At 37.0% G+C, this 13,033-nt stretch overlaps 1 protein-coding gene across 1 annotated transcript; it reads left to right on the top strand.

The window, feature by feature from the left end:
- The first annotated feature begins 4,398 nt into the window (after positions 1–4,398).
- On the top strand, positions 4,399–5,388 carry LOC102670514 (uncharacterized). The gene has a single exon (XM_006573916.1). It carries the CDS (start codon positions 4,399–4,401, stop codon positions 5,386–5,388), a length of 990 nt encoding a protein of 329 aa, XP_006573979.1.
- The last annotated feature ends 7,645 nt before the right edge of the window (positions 5,389–13,033 follow it).

The raw sequence follows: 13,033 nt of genomic DNA, 5'->3' as shown, positions 1-13,033 counted from the left end.
ATATGTTTAACGTGACGAAAGATGTAAAAAAATGGTGACAATATTTGATCAGTCAACACTTCCACATTTTTATTAATCAGTAGAGTTTGAAAAGCCTGCTCACACAAAGCTATCAGACATCAGAACAAAAGAAATATGCCATTAAGCTACAAGGATTTCATTTCCAGATTTTCTACAAACCTAGCCGTTCCAATCAAGTGGTGGATGCCTTGTCTAGGTGCCATATGGGCACTCATCTTCTTCTCATGATCATCTCATCCCCTGTCCCTACATTAATCAAATAAATACATGCTTACTATAATACACATCAAGAAAGGCAACAACTGTTTCTCAAGGCCTAGGAGAACTTTTAAGGATACTCAACATCACATGGACTGGTATACCTTAAGGAACAACTGTTTCTCAAGGCCTAGGAGAACTTTTAAGGATACTCAACATCACATGGACTGGTATACCTTAAGGAAGTTAAGTCCTTTATCTACCACTATGAAATCTACCAACATAAATGGACTATGAATCAGAAGCCCCAGGGATTGTTACAATCCCTCCTTATTCTTGAGATGGTTTGGGCAGATCTTACGATGGATTTTATTACATGCCTTCCAAGATTTTTCGATCCCACAGTGATTTGGGTGGTTTGTGATCGTCTATCCAAGAGTGCTAATTTTATAGCACTCCCAAAACATTTCACAGCTCAATCTCTAGCACAAAGATTCATTTATGATATTATTTGCCTTCACTGTGATCCAATACTTGTAAGCACCTTTTGGAAGGAAATCTTCAAACTACAGGGCACTAAACATCAATATTGATTGGTGTATCACCCCTGAATCAATGTTCAATCTGAGGTGCTTAACAGATGTCTTGAGTGATATCTTCGATGCTTCACAAGTGATAACCTAAGACAATGGTTTAACTTCTTACCTTTGGTAGAACTATGGTACAATACCTCTTACCATAGTGTCATTGATATGATACCCTTTGAAGCTCCTTTTGGTCAACCCCTTCTTAATATACATGAGCATGTTCCTTTGCATTCAACTCAAGTAGATGCATTTGTACCCTCCATGTGGACTACTCACCTTTCCAAGATTTTGCCTAGTCCTCCAATGGGTGCCAAGACATTGCCCCTCATTGGTGAGCCCAATTCCTCAAACACAAGTTCCACTTCGAGCCTCATGGACAAGGGTATTTCCGAATCGGACAGTATTGTTACGGGCCAAGTTCCACTTCCAATGGCTTTCTCCTTGTTTCAAATTTTAAATATTAGTCTTTTGTAAATAATATTAAGTTGTTAATAGTTGTTGAAAGTTGTTTTAGTCAGGACTGACACCTTTCATATGTGGTACTGTCCTTACTCCTTAAACACTATTTAAGCTCTGTATTTTGACTGTTGGCAACAGGAAAGGAATATTTTATCCATTTTTGTGTTTGTCTTATTTATCTTTCATTAGAATATCATATTATTACTAGAGTGCATTTGATGCTAATGTTGTGGCTCGTGTGCCTGCCAACAAAGGAGCTCGCCAGCCTTAAAATTTGTGTTCTTTTTGTTCCTCCTAACTTTATTTAGCATTTTTGGATAGAGTTAGGCTGGGTTTCTTCTTCTTCTTCAAGGCTTCTCATATTTATAGACAATCTTTAAAAAATATTTGTTGTCTCTAAACGATCATTTCACTCAAAATGAGCAAATTTTTTTATCAAAAGCCCAAGAAAGATTCTTGGAGATGCTCAGGAATTACCCATATTATGAGTTTAGCTAGCGGAGGATAGTGCATATTTTCTACGGAGAAGTGTCCTCCTACAACAGGACTAACCTAAATGCTACATGTCAAGGCAATCTAATGCTAAAGCCACCATCTAATGCCATCAAGATTATAGAAGACATGTGCTCGAATCCTTACAACAATTATGGGGATAAGAAGATCATGAAAAGGTCAGTCAACTAGCTGGAGACTAAAGTAGCTACTTTTGGCCTTGGACAACAAATTCAAGCATTGTCCCAACAAATTCAAAAATTGATAAAGATCCAGTCTCAGGTCCCAAACTCTACACCTCTTTACCATACTTGTGAGAGGTATGGATGTGTCCATGGTCTAGGAGAATTCACAATGGGCGATGAGTTTGCCCAAACCATGGATGAGATTAACTTTGTAGGAGGAATAGACAATGGTTATGAGCGGTAATCCAACAACAACTTCAATCATGGGTAGAATTACAGGCAAGGTTAGAATCAAAACTTGTATAGGCCACCCTACATGCAAAATTCGAAGCCCAAACAAGAGGAGAAAAGACCAAATGTATAGGAGGCGTTGATGCAATACATCATCCAAAATGACCAGTGAATGAAGCTCATGGTGTGACGCCTTCTACCCCTCACATATATGTACTAATAATAAAAGGAATAAGAAATCATAATTAATTAAAAGTTTTTAAAACACATTTAAATACAAGCCTTTCAAAAGGGTAAAAGGCTCACATTCACTTTTCTAACATCATAATAAAACATGTCCAAATAAATAATAAATCATCTCGGCTCAAAACAAGGTCGTCCAAAACTTCATGCAATTAATATAGAAACATATACCCCAATGTCACATCCTATCAAAGCATTGTGTTCCTGTGTCCTCTAGCATGAGGTTCTTCATACTCATTCACCTAACCATCTGCTCCCACGAACATAAGGTTCGAGATCATTGTTAGTCGTTATTTACGACTAACTTTTGTATTGAATAGTTACATAAAATTAGCATCTTTCCTCCAATTTATGGTTCTTTTTGTAGGAATTGTACATATTTTCATGTTTAGTTTGATTTCATATAGTAGATGCTCCCATTTTGTGAATTAATGTTGAAACCACTTCAGTTTCAGGCCAAAAGAAGAGAAGGTTCAAGTAGTTGGTGTCTCGCTAAGCGAGGCATATGCGCTTAGCGAGTGACATCTGCTAAGCGAGGCATGCAGCTCGCTTAGCATGCTAGGAAACCCTAGAAGAGGATCAATTAGAGATATGTTCGCCTAGCGCGCCGCGAGCTCGCCCAATGAGTTGTTTGTCTCTTCTCGCGCTCAACACACCCAACTCGCTAAGCACAAATTCAATTACTCTCGCTTAGCGAGCTTTCAGAAGCTGAAACGTCCAAGTAGCCTTTAAACACTGAATTTGGAGGAAACTAAATGGGGAGTTGAAAAACATAGCCAAGGAAAGAGCTGAAGCGACAAAAACTGAGCCACCAAGAGAGTTTAGGTTAAAGGAGTGATATTAGGGTTCTAGAGGTTGAAGGAGACATCCTCAACCCTTCTTAGCCATTTTTTACTCAAAATTTGTTCTTCTTTGTATTGAAAGCTCATTACTTGTAATGGAAGGCTAAACCTCTTGGTTGGGAAGTTCAGCTGAACCCTTGATGTAACATTCTTTCACTATCTATTTAATGTTGTTTTTATGTGTTCTTTGCTTCTATCTATGCTTATTTTTACATGCTTGTGGCTTAATCACCCATTTATATGTATAGTTAGGATTTTTAGCATTGGGAAGTGCTTTAAAGCCTTAGAACTTGATAGAGCAAGCTAGAAAACTGTATGTCTAGGAATGGAGTGCAGCGATCTAGTCCATATTATGTTGTAGACTTAATGCAACTCTTTTAGACTGAGTTTGCTGAGGGATCAAGGATGAGGTTTAAAGAGAGTTAGGCCCGTTCACTCGAGGGATCTTGGTTTGGGTAATTTCTCAGCATAAGAACACTAGGATAACATTAAATAGAGAAAAATACATAACAACATCAAGGAAAATTCAGTAGAACGACCCAACGCTTTTTACTTAACTATTTTACTTCTCAAACTTTAGATATTTAGTTTATAGTTAACTAGATTTTAGAACAAAAACCCAACTTGATATTTATTTCACTTTTGGTTGTACAAATGTTTGCTCACTGAATGTACAGTTCTGAGTGAAACAAATTCCATGTGGATATGATACTCAGTCTTACCGTTTTAATATACTACTTGTGCGAATCGGTACACTTACTAACACACAAACAAGTTTTTGGCGCCGTTGTCGGGTAATTTCTTTCCACTTAGATAGTATAGTTCAGTTTGTAGACATTTATTCATTATTCTTTGATTGATTTTGTGAATAGATAGTTAGGATTTATTTTTTCTCTTGACCTGGTTAATTGTTGCTCTGTTAGTACTTCTTATATGTGAGGTAATTCTTCAACAGGGAATTTAGTTCCATTAGATTTGGAAATAGAAGCTACTTGCAGGAGAAACAACGCAGAAAGAAGGAAGAAAGCTTTGCAAGAAAGGACAACATAACCAAGTTCAGAGGGAACTCAATCATCTGAATCATCTTCAGCATTTCCAAATTTAAGGGAATCTGAAGTAGATGCGTCTGAAGCACATATCATGGCTGAGGATCAACCACGGAGGGTGACTCTTAAAGATTATTCTACCTCGACCGTGCCACAATTTTTCACAAGCATTGCACGACCAGAAGTTCAAGCTCACAACATCACATATCCTCATTCCTTGATCCAGTTGATTCAAGGAAATTTGTTTCATGGTTTGCCGAATGAAGACCCTTATGCACACCTTGCTACTTATATAGAAATCTGCAATACTGTGAAAATTGCAGGTGTGCCGGAAGATGCAGTAAGAATTAGCTTGTTTTCATTTTCTTTGGTTGGAGAAGCCAAGAGGTGGATGCACTCGTTCAAGGGAAACAACTTAAAAACTTGGGAAGAGGTTGTAGAGAAATTTCTAAAGAAGTACTTCCTAGAGTCCAAGACAGCTGAAGGCAAGGCAGCTATCTCTTCATTCCATCAATTTCTAGATGAATCCCTGAGTGAAGCACTTGAGAGATTTCGTAGCTTGCTGCGGAGAACACTGACTCATGGATTCTCCGAGTCGATTCAACTGAAATTTTTTATAGATGGTTTGAGACCGCAGTCCAAGCAGTTATTGGATGCTTCTACTGGAGGAAAAATTAAGTTGAAGACCCCTGAAGAAGCAATAGAGCTTATTGAAAATATGGCTGCAAGTGATCATGCTATTTTGCGTGATAGGACTCATGTACCCACAAAGAGAAGCCTGTTAGAGCTTTCTTCACAAGATGCACTATTGGCACAGAACAAGCTGCTAGCTAAGCAACTAGAATCATTGACGAAGACACTTAGTAAGCTGCCAACCCAATTGCAAGTGACTCAACCTTCACATTCAGCAGTTATGCAGGTTGGAGGTTGTAGCATACATGGAGGATCGCATGAATCTGGTTGTTGTATACCTCTTGAAGATTCTGCAAAAGAAGTGAATTATATGGGAAATCAACACATACCAAGGTTTAATGTAGGTGGATTTTCAGGTTATCAGGAAGCTTACAATTTTAATCAGAATTAAGGGCAGTGGAGGTCTCATCCTGGGAACCAATTCAACAAAGACCAAGGAGGACCATCCAATAGGTGTCAAAATCAAGGGCCTAACCTGTACGAAAGGACAACCAAGGTGGAGGAGACTTTGGCTAAGTTCATGCAAGTTTCAATGTCCAATCACAAAAGCACAAAGTCTGCTATAAAGAACCTGGAGATTCAAGTAGGACAACTAGCTAAGCAGATAGCTGAAAATTCTTCTGGAGGTTTTGGGGCTAATACTGAAAAAAAAATCCCAAAGAAGAATGCAAGGCTGTCATAACTAGAAGCAAGAAGGTAACCATGGTGGAAGATGAAGGGAGGAGTAGTGATAAGTAGGAGTTAGTAGCTGAAGGATAGAAAGAAAAAGAAAAAGAAAAAGATTAGAGGAGGGACAAAAAAATAAATGATGAGGAGAAAGAAGAAAAAGAAGAAAAAAATGAAAAAAAAAAGAGAAAAAGAGGAAGAAAAGAAGACAAAGAGTGAGTTGGCTAGAGAAAAGAAGAAGGAGGTTGTTCCATGTACAGGGAAGGAAGCATCATATCCCTTGGTGTCGTCTAAGAAGGAAAAGTAATGACACTTTGCTCATTTCCTTGATATCTTAAAGAAATTGGAGATAACTATCCCATTTGGAAAAGCCTTGCAAAAAATGCCACTATACTCAAATTCCTTAAAGATCTGTTGACCAAAAAAGGCAAATATATCCACAGTGATAATATTGTGGTGGAGGGAAATTGTAGTGATGTTATTCAGAGAATCCTTCCACCAAAATACAAGGATCCAGGGAGTGTCACAATCCCTTGCTCTATTGGTGCGGTGTTTGTTGGAAAAGCCCTTATTGACTTAGGGGCCAACATTAATTTGATGTCTCTCTCCATGTGCAGAAGGATCAGAGAGCTGGAAATCATGCCAACAAGAATGACATTGTAGCTGGCAGATCGCTCAATTACAAGGCCATATGGTGTAGTTAAAGACGTATTGGTCAAGGTGCAGCAGTTTACCTTTCCTGCAGATTTCGTGATCATGGATATTGAAGAGGATGCTGAAACCCCACTGATTTTGGGTCGTCCCTTCATGTTAATTGCCAATTGTGTGGTAGATATGGGGAAAGATAATTTGGAAATGGGTATAGATGATCAGAAGATCACATTTGACTTGTTTAATGCAAAAAAACACTCACTTGACCGAAATGTTTGTTCTAAGATGGATGAGGTTGAGAATGAAATGGTTCTGATGGCTAGAGCAAAGATTGCTCCAAACCCTTGAGGTAACATGCGTCTAGCTAATGACATTAAAAAAGCGCTTACTGGGAGGCAACCCATTTCTTTTTCCTTGTTTTTCTTTTTCTTTGTTTTCTTAATCATTTCATATTGTTAGGTTTTAACTTGCTTGTGATTGTTAGAGTAAGACTTCAACATGTTTTGTATGAGAAAAAAGGGTTGCTAAAGCTTCTCTAAAGTTGTGGATGTGGAAATAACTTAGAAATTTTTTTCAGTCATCCACTTGCTCAACGTGCCCTGTGCGCTAAGTGAATCATCCTTCATGCGCTGAACAAGTAATCACTCGTGTTGAGTGCGCCAACCCCTACCCATTGGCTGAAGGGGTCTCGCTAAGCGAGATAGTTGCGCTTAGCCCAAAAACTTCTCTGGAATTGCATTTATTGGAATTAGACTAAGCGAGCCAGCTCGCTAAGTGCAACACATAGTCTCGCTAAGCGCAAATAGCTCTTTGCTTGGACCCCCATGTCAATTGGGCCAAGCAGGTCATACCCGCTAAGCCTAAATCCCTCTGGGATGGCATTGCACTGAGCGAGACCATCTTGCTAAGCGTGACCCCACTACTGCATCTTGAGGCATTTAATTTGCTAAGCCAGTCATGTCCCGCTTAGCGAAAGTTGCAGACCAATTAGAGCTGCAGAACTCGCTAAGCGCGCTCCTCTGCGCTAAGCCCAAAACCTTCTCGGGTTTTCTAATTCTCGAATTGGGCTAAGCGAGTCTGTTCCGCTAAGCGCATGAGTTTAAATCTAAAAATTCAAACATCATTGCGTGCTTGCTAAGCGAAGCAGTCAAAATTGCCAAAAATAAGACATAATTGCCTTGGGCAGTTACTTTTGTGCAAAGATTATAATTTCCCTACCTCATCATTGGCATTCATCTGCACTGTGCTCACATTTCCTCGCATTTTCTGCTTCTTTGCTTCCATCTTGCTACACTACCTCAGCAATCCAAGTAAGTTTTAATTTCCTCCTTATTAATTTCGTTTTTGAACCCTAGGGTAGAAGACAAATTTGCTTGCTCTGTGATTTTGATTGTTTGTTGATGTAGTTGTTCACTACTTAGTTGTTTGATTATATGTTGTTAGGGCTTTAATTTAGCGTATAATGTAGGTTCATTTGATGGGTTTTACTTAGATTTCCTATGCCTGAAAGTGGCTAGGAAGTTGAGGCTTTGAAGCCCCAATTTTCTGGAAATTTCGATGTACTCGCTAAGCGAGCCTGCTCGCTAAGCAAGTTCATCAATTTTAGATGAATTTCTGGGTTTTGTGATGAACTCGCTAAGCGTGTTCATCATTGCTATTTACATTTATGCTTATATGTATGAACTTGCTAAGCCACTACACTTTGGCTTGGCGAGCATTTAAGTTTCCAGTTTTAAATTTTGAGTTCGTATGAACTCGCTAAGTCGGCATGTCGCGCTAAGCGAGTTAGTTAAGTTAGGTTTGAGTCTTTGAGTCTTTGAGGCTTTTTCATCTGTTAGGCTCAAGATGTTAAACAAGGGCTTCTCAGGAGATAACTTGATTTATGTTACAGTTTGGTTTTTATTTCTATCTTTGTTTCAGTACATTTTCCTTTTTCATGCATTTTGCAATTCTAATTTGGATGCATTGATTAATTGTGGGAATGAGTATCATTGTGCTTCCCCTAGCTTTGAGCCATATTAAGATTAGAATTTTGCATTCTTCTGATTTGATTTTAGTGTTATTTTAAATTTGTGCATGTATTATGTTTTTAGAAAACCCCATAAAAATAAATTTCCATCTTGCAACTTGGCTTTCAGAGTTTTCCTTAGGGTAAAACATTAGCATGAACAAGTTTAATAATTAGTCTTTCTATTGAGCCTAGCTACATAAATAGGAGTCTTGAGCCTATAATTCTTTTCAATGTGCGCAATGGTTTGCTTGATGACATGATTCTATTCTCTATTATGGCATGCATATCCTTGAATGTTTCTTGATATTTTTCTGAACTATTGAAGCTTTAGTAGGCATTCTTTTGGAACCAGCTTATGATAAAACTTGTGATGCAAATTCCCTTAGCTTTCTTATTTGAGCCTCATAAATATTTGTTGGCACCTATTTTGAACTGTTTTTGAGTTTATTGATGTAAAGAACATGGGGATGTCAATGGGAAAATAGTCTATCCCACAAAAATGGTTCTGACTTATCCTCCTCTAAGAATGAATAAAGTGAAGGTCACAAACCATTTTGAATTCCCTCTCAATAAACAAATATTGAAAGTAAAGAGAGGGAAAAAGAAAGTGAATAAGTAGGAGGAGAATAAATAAAATTGAAATGAAGGGACATAAAGTGTATCTAAAAAGTTGACTAAAGTAAAGGTCATTTTTCCCCTAAAAATATATCACGTAGTTGTGAATTATTGTGGAACCCCCTTGTTTGATCTTTCTCTTTTAGTATCCATCATGCATTACATGCTTGACCCCGTTATATCCTTTGTGCCTCACTTGTTTGAAAGTGCAAAGATATTGTTTGAGTTGAGTTGATTGGTTTATAGATTTGTGAACATGTCCATCTTGTTTTATGATATGAGTGATTAATGGTTTACCTCTAAACACTGAGAGGAAGAGATAAGTGAACCATGGCCATATGGAATTTGACGTCTTTATTGTGATAAGCCTAATGAATCTCTTTTAATCTTTTTTTTTTAAATCTTTTTTTTATGTGGAGATAAGGGTTCTGAAACATTTTCTTGACTAAGAATTTTTTTGAAAAATTTTGAATCAAAATAATTGTTTGAGGGAAAGCAATGTTCAAGTGTGGGGAGATCCACATAAATGTTGTTCTATTTAAGCATTAATTCCTTTAACAATAATGACTTCAGTAAATTGCATATGTATTACATTATTTACTTGCCTAAAAAATTTGCAAAAGTAGCCAATTCCTCCACACTAAAGGAAGGGTATCGTGCTAGTTTAAACTTTAAATTAAGAGCCAAACCAACAATACAATGGCTTCACAATCAATCTACCTTGATCAAGAATTGTAACAAAACATGAGCACAGAGAGGAACAAAAGAACAAGAGTAGGAAACAATTGGGAGAGCCATTGGATTTTCCTTCATTTTTAGTCCTCCATATGATGCTTGGAAGGCTTCTTCTGTGGCATGAGACTCACCACCTTGCCCCAATGACATGTCCAACACCTATTCCATGAATAAATGCTACCCTTGATTAATTGACCAAATTGGGGGCATTATTCATGCTATGATCAGGTATTGACAATAGAAAAACTTGTTGTTAGTAGTTACCATTTTTAGGATTTTAGTATATTTACCAATAAAATCAATACCATTAGGTATGCATAAGTTAATTTATAAAAACTCTTTTATATAACTTATTTAAAATAATTTTTAACTTATACATAACTAATTTTAGTTTATAGAGATTTTTTAACAAGTGCTTATAAATAGACTTATCTAAACATGCCCTTAAAGTGTGTTTATTTCTTTTCCTTCTAAATCTCATGATCTTGAATCAATATTATTTATTGACTAAAATTAAATTTTCACAAAATTAAATCACTAGTTATGGAATTTAATTTGATGCACTATTCACATAACATTTTTTATAGAAAAAATAACACAAACACCTCCTCAATTTCGGACATATTACACGTGCATCCCCTCTCTTAAAATGCATTTCTTTTGCACCCCCTGACCGAATCCATTAATTAACCTTGTTAATGTGTTTGTGAAAGGTCAAAATTACCTGTCATAGTTCTGAAACCCCTTATTTTGCTACTCCCTCACGTGTTCGGAAACCCCCAAATTAGAAACCCCCAAAATGTGTTATGCTAGGGTTTGAGTTCCCTCTCGGGTTTGATGTCCACCATCTTCGTTTGCTAGGATTTTGATGGTCACCGTATTCGTTTGCTTGGGTTAAATGTAGATTTCTCCACTGGTTCAAGTTTTACGATGGATTATCTTCTCTTTCAAGTTCCATGGTGGTGTTCGGCTTCTACTTTGACTTTGATGATTGTGTTTGGCCGGTGATTCGAGTAGGTTGGTGTTGGCTTGATTGTGGTTTGACCTGAACTATGATAGATTGAAAGTTCGAATTTGTTAAGGTGCGTGTTTCATGCTTGTATTGAAACCCTAGAGCTTATTTTTTTAATATGGTTAATGCGATTTGAGTGGGTTTTACTATTGTTGTGGACCACTGTTGTTGTTTGAGACAACTATTGTTGTTGGGGACCATTGGTGTTGTACGTTAACATTGTTGTTGTTGGGGACCACTATTATTTTTGGATTTACTATTTTTCATGGGGCAACTTTTTTTGTTTTTAGGGACCATTGTTAGGTTTACTATTGTTGTTTTGATTATTTGTCTTTGTAATGGTCTATTATGGACCCATTGTTTGACTATTTTATTATTTGGTTGTCGACATGCATGAAGCAGAATGGAAGACCATCGATATTTGGGTCCAAATCCATGGAATGTAGATTTTTTGGTTCGTCTTTTGGAATTGAGAAGGCAAACATGTCACGTCAACAACGTGGATCCTAATAAGTATGGCTTTTATGATGGCATCTACAATTTTGCAGTTGAATTGGGTTTGCTTCCTTGTAATCCTTTCATTATGTGGTTTCGATGTGCTAATGGTAATTATCGTCCTCTAGCTAATGATTCTAATGTTATGTTAATGTATGTTAAGAATCCAAATAGTAGTTATATTCATTTGTATGCGACTAAAAATAAAGATGAGTTTTGGCATGAACCTCTTTTCATTGAAGTTGTACCTACTGTTATTGAACCTTTTATTGAACTTGTTAACCAACCTGTTAATGCTTGTATGTATGAAGCTATGAATGACGTTGTCAATGAAGCTGCAAATGCTAGTATGAATGAAGCTATGAATGAACATGTGTGTGAAAATAAATAGGTTCCCATAGTTGAGGACGATGATGTATATGTAAGTAATGTTAGTGTGACTTACTAGGGGTTGAGTGGAGGTTCTTCACCTGACATTGATAGTGAATATGTTGGTCTGGATGAAGAATTGAGTTATGCGAATGACATGAGTGACTTTGAAGAAAAACTTGATTGTATTGGAGTTGTGCATTCAGATTCTGACATGGAGGAAATTTATAAAGAGAAAGGATTAAGGGGAAACAATTTGAATTGGATAAGAATGGGAAGACCCAATTTTCTATTGGGCAGTTGTTTGTTAGTATAGACCATTTTAGGAAAATGCTTAAGGATTGTTCTATACAAGAATGATTTGAATTGAAGCAGCTTAAAAATGAATGGTGTAGGGTGACTTCTAAGTGTAAGGCTCCTGATTGTATCTGGAGGATCCATGCATCTCCAGTAGTAGACAAAATAACTTATCAATAAAGTCCTATGGAAGTAGGCACAATTGCATTAGGAACTCAGAGGAAAACTCAACTTGGATTGCTAAGAAACTAGAAAGTTTGCTATTTTCTGATCCTCATGTTAGCTACACTTCGAGGATTAAAGCAAAAAAATATTATCCATGTTGCAATCTATTATTACTAGGATGATGGCGATATTTCAAAAAAGGTATGATAAGGCAACTGCCACTCACTCTATGGTGTCTCCTATGATCAGGGTTATTGTAGACAAAACAATGCAAGATGGGAGATATTGTACAATAACATATGTTGGAAGGGATGAATTCCAAGTGAAGGATGGATTCAACAACTTTGTTGTTAAGTTGACTGAAAAAACATGTTGTAATTTTTGGCAGATCTCGAGCTTGCCTGCAAACATTTTTGTTCTTGTATAGCTTATAAAAGAGACAATGTGAAGAACTATTGTGACAAGTTATTCACATCTCCCATATGGATGGAGGCCTATTCTGAAATTATTCATCCAATGCCTGATATAGATGTGGACAACATAGATGAATATCCACTAATTGATCTGTCTAATCTAAAAAGACTTCTTGGTAGGCCTAGGAAGGCTTAGAGAAAGAGTGAGGTTGAAGGGTTATTAGGAATCCAACAAGCTAGGAGGTCACACACTATTCATTTTTCCACTTGCAAGGAATTTGGCCACAATAGTAGAGGTTGCCAAAGGGCTCCACTGGGAAAAAGAAGAAAAATAAGATTTGTAAATTTACACTTTTTATTACCTACGAGTTACTAATAATAACTTTTCTGATTTATTTTGTAAGGCAACAAATTTTGAAGCCACAACAGCTATTGGAACTGAACCAACAAATTCTAGTGTTCCTCTAACCTAATAATATGGAGTTACTTTTCAGATATTCTTAAACCAATTCTGGTGTTCCTCTAACCAAGCTGTAAATTATTTGCAAACTAACCCAATTGTTAATTTCACTAATAGGAATCACAAACAAATACACAGAGGGCAGCT

This window comes from Glycine max, chromosome 1 (assembly GCF_000004515.6).
Source record: "Glycine max cultivar Williams 82 chromosome 1, Glycine_max_v4.0, whole genome shotgun sequence".
In the NCBI taxonomy this organism is placed as follows: domain Eukaryota; kingdom Viridiplantae; phylum Streptophyta; class Magnoliopsida; order Fabales; family Fabaceae; genus Glycine; species Glycine max.
Note: the sequence above shows the minus strand (reverse complement) of the source record. Positions and strands in the feature narration are given on the sequence as shown.

Bases quoted from the DNA above. Each gene is read 5' to 3' on its own strand.
- LOC102670514 (XM_006573916.1), top strand. From the start codon at position 4,399: ATGGCTGAGGATCAACCACGGAGGGTGACTCTTAAAGATTATTCTACC.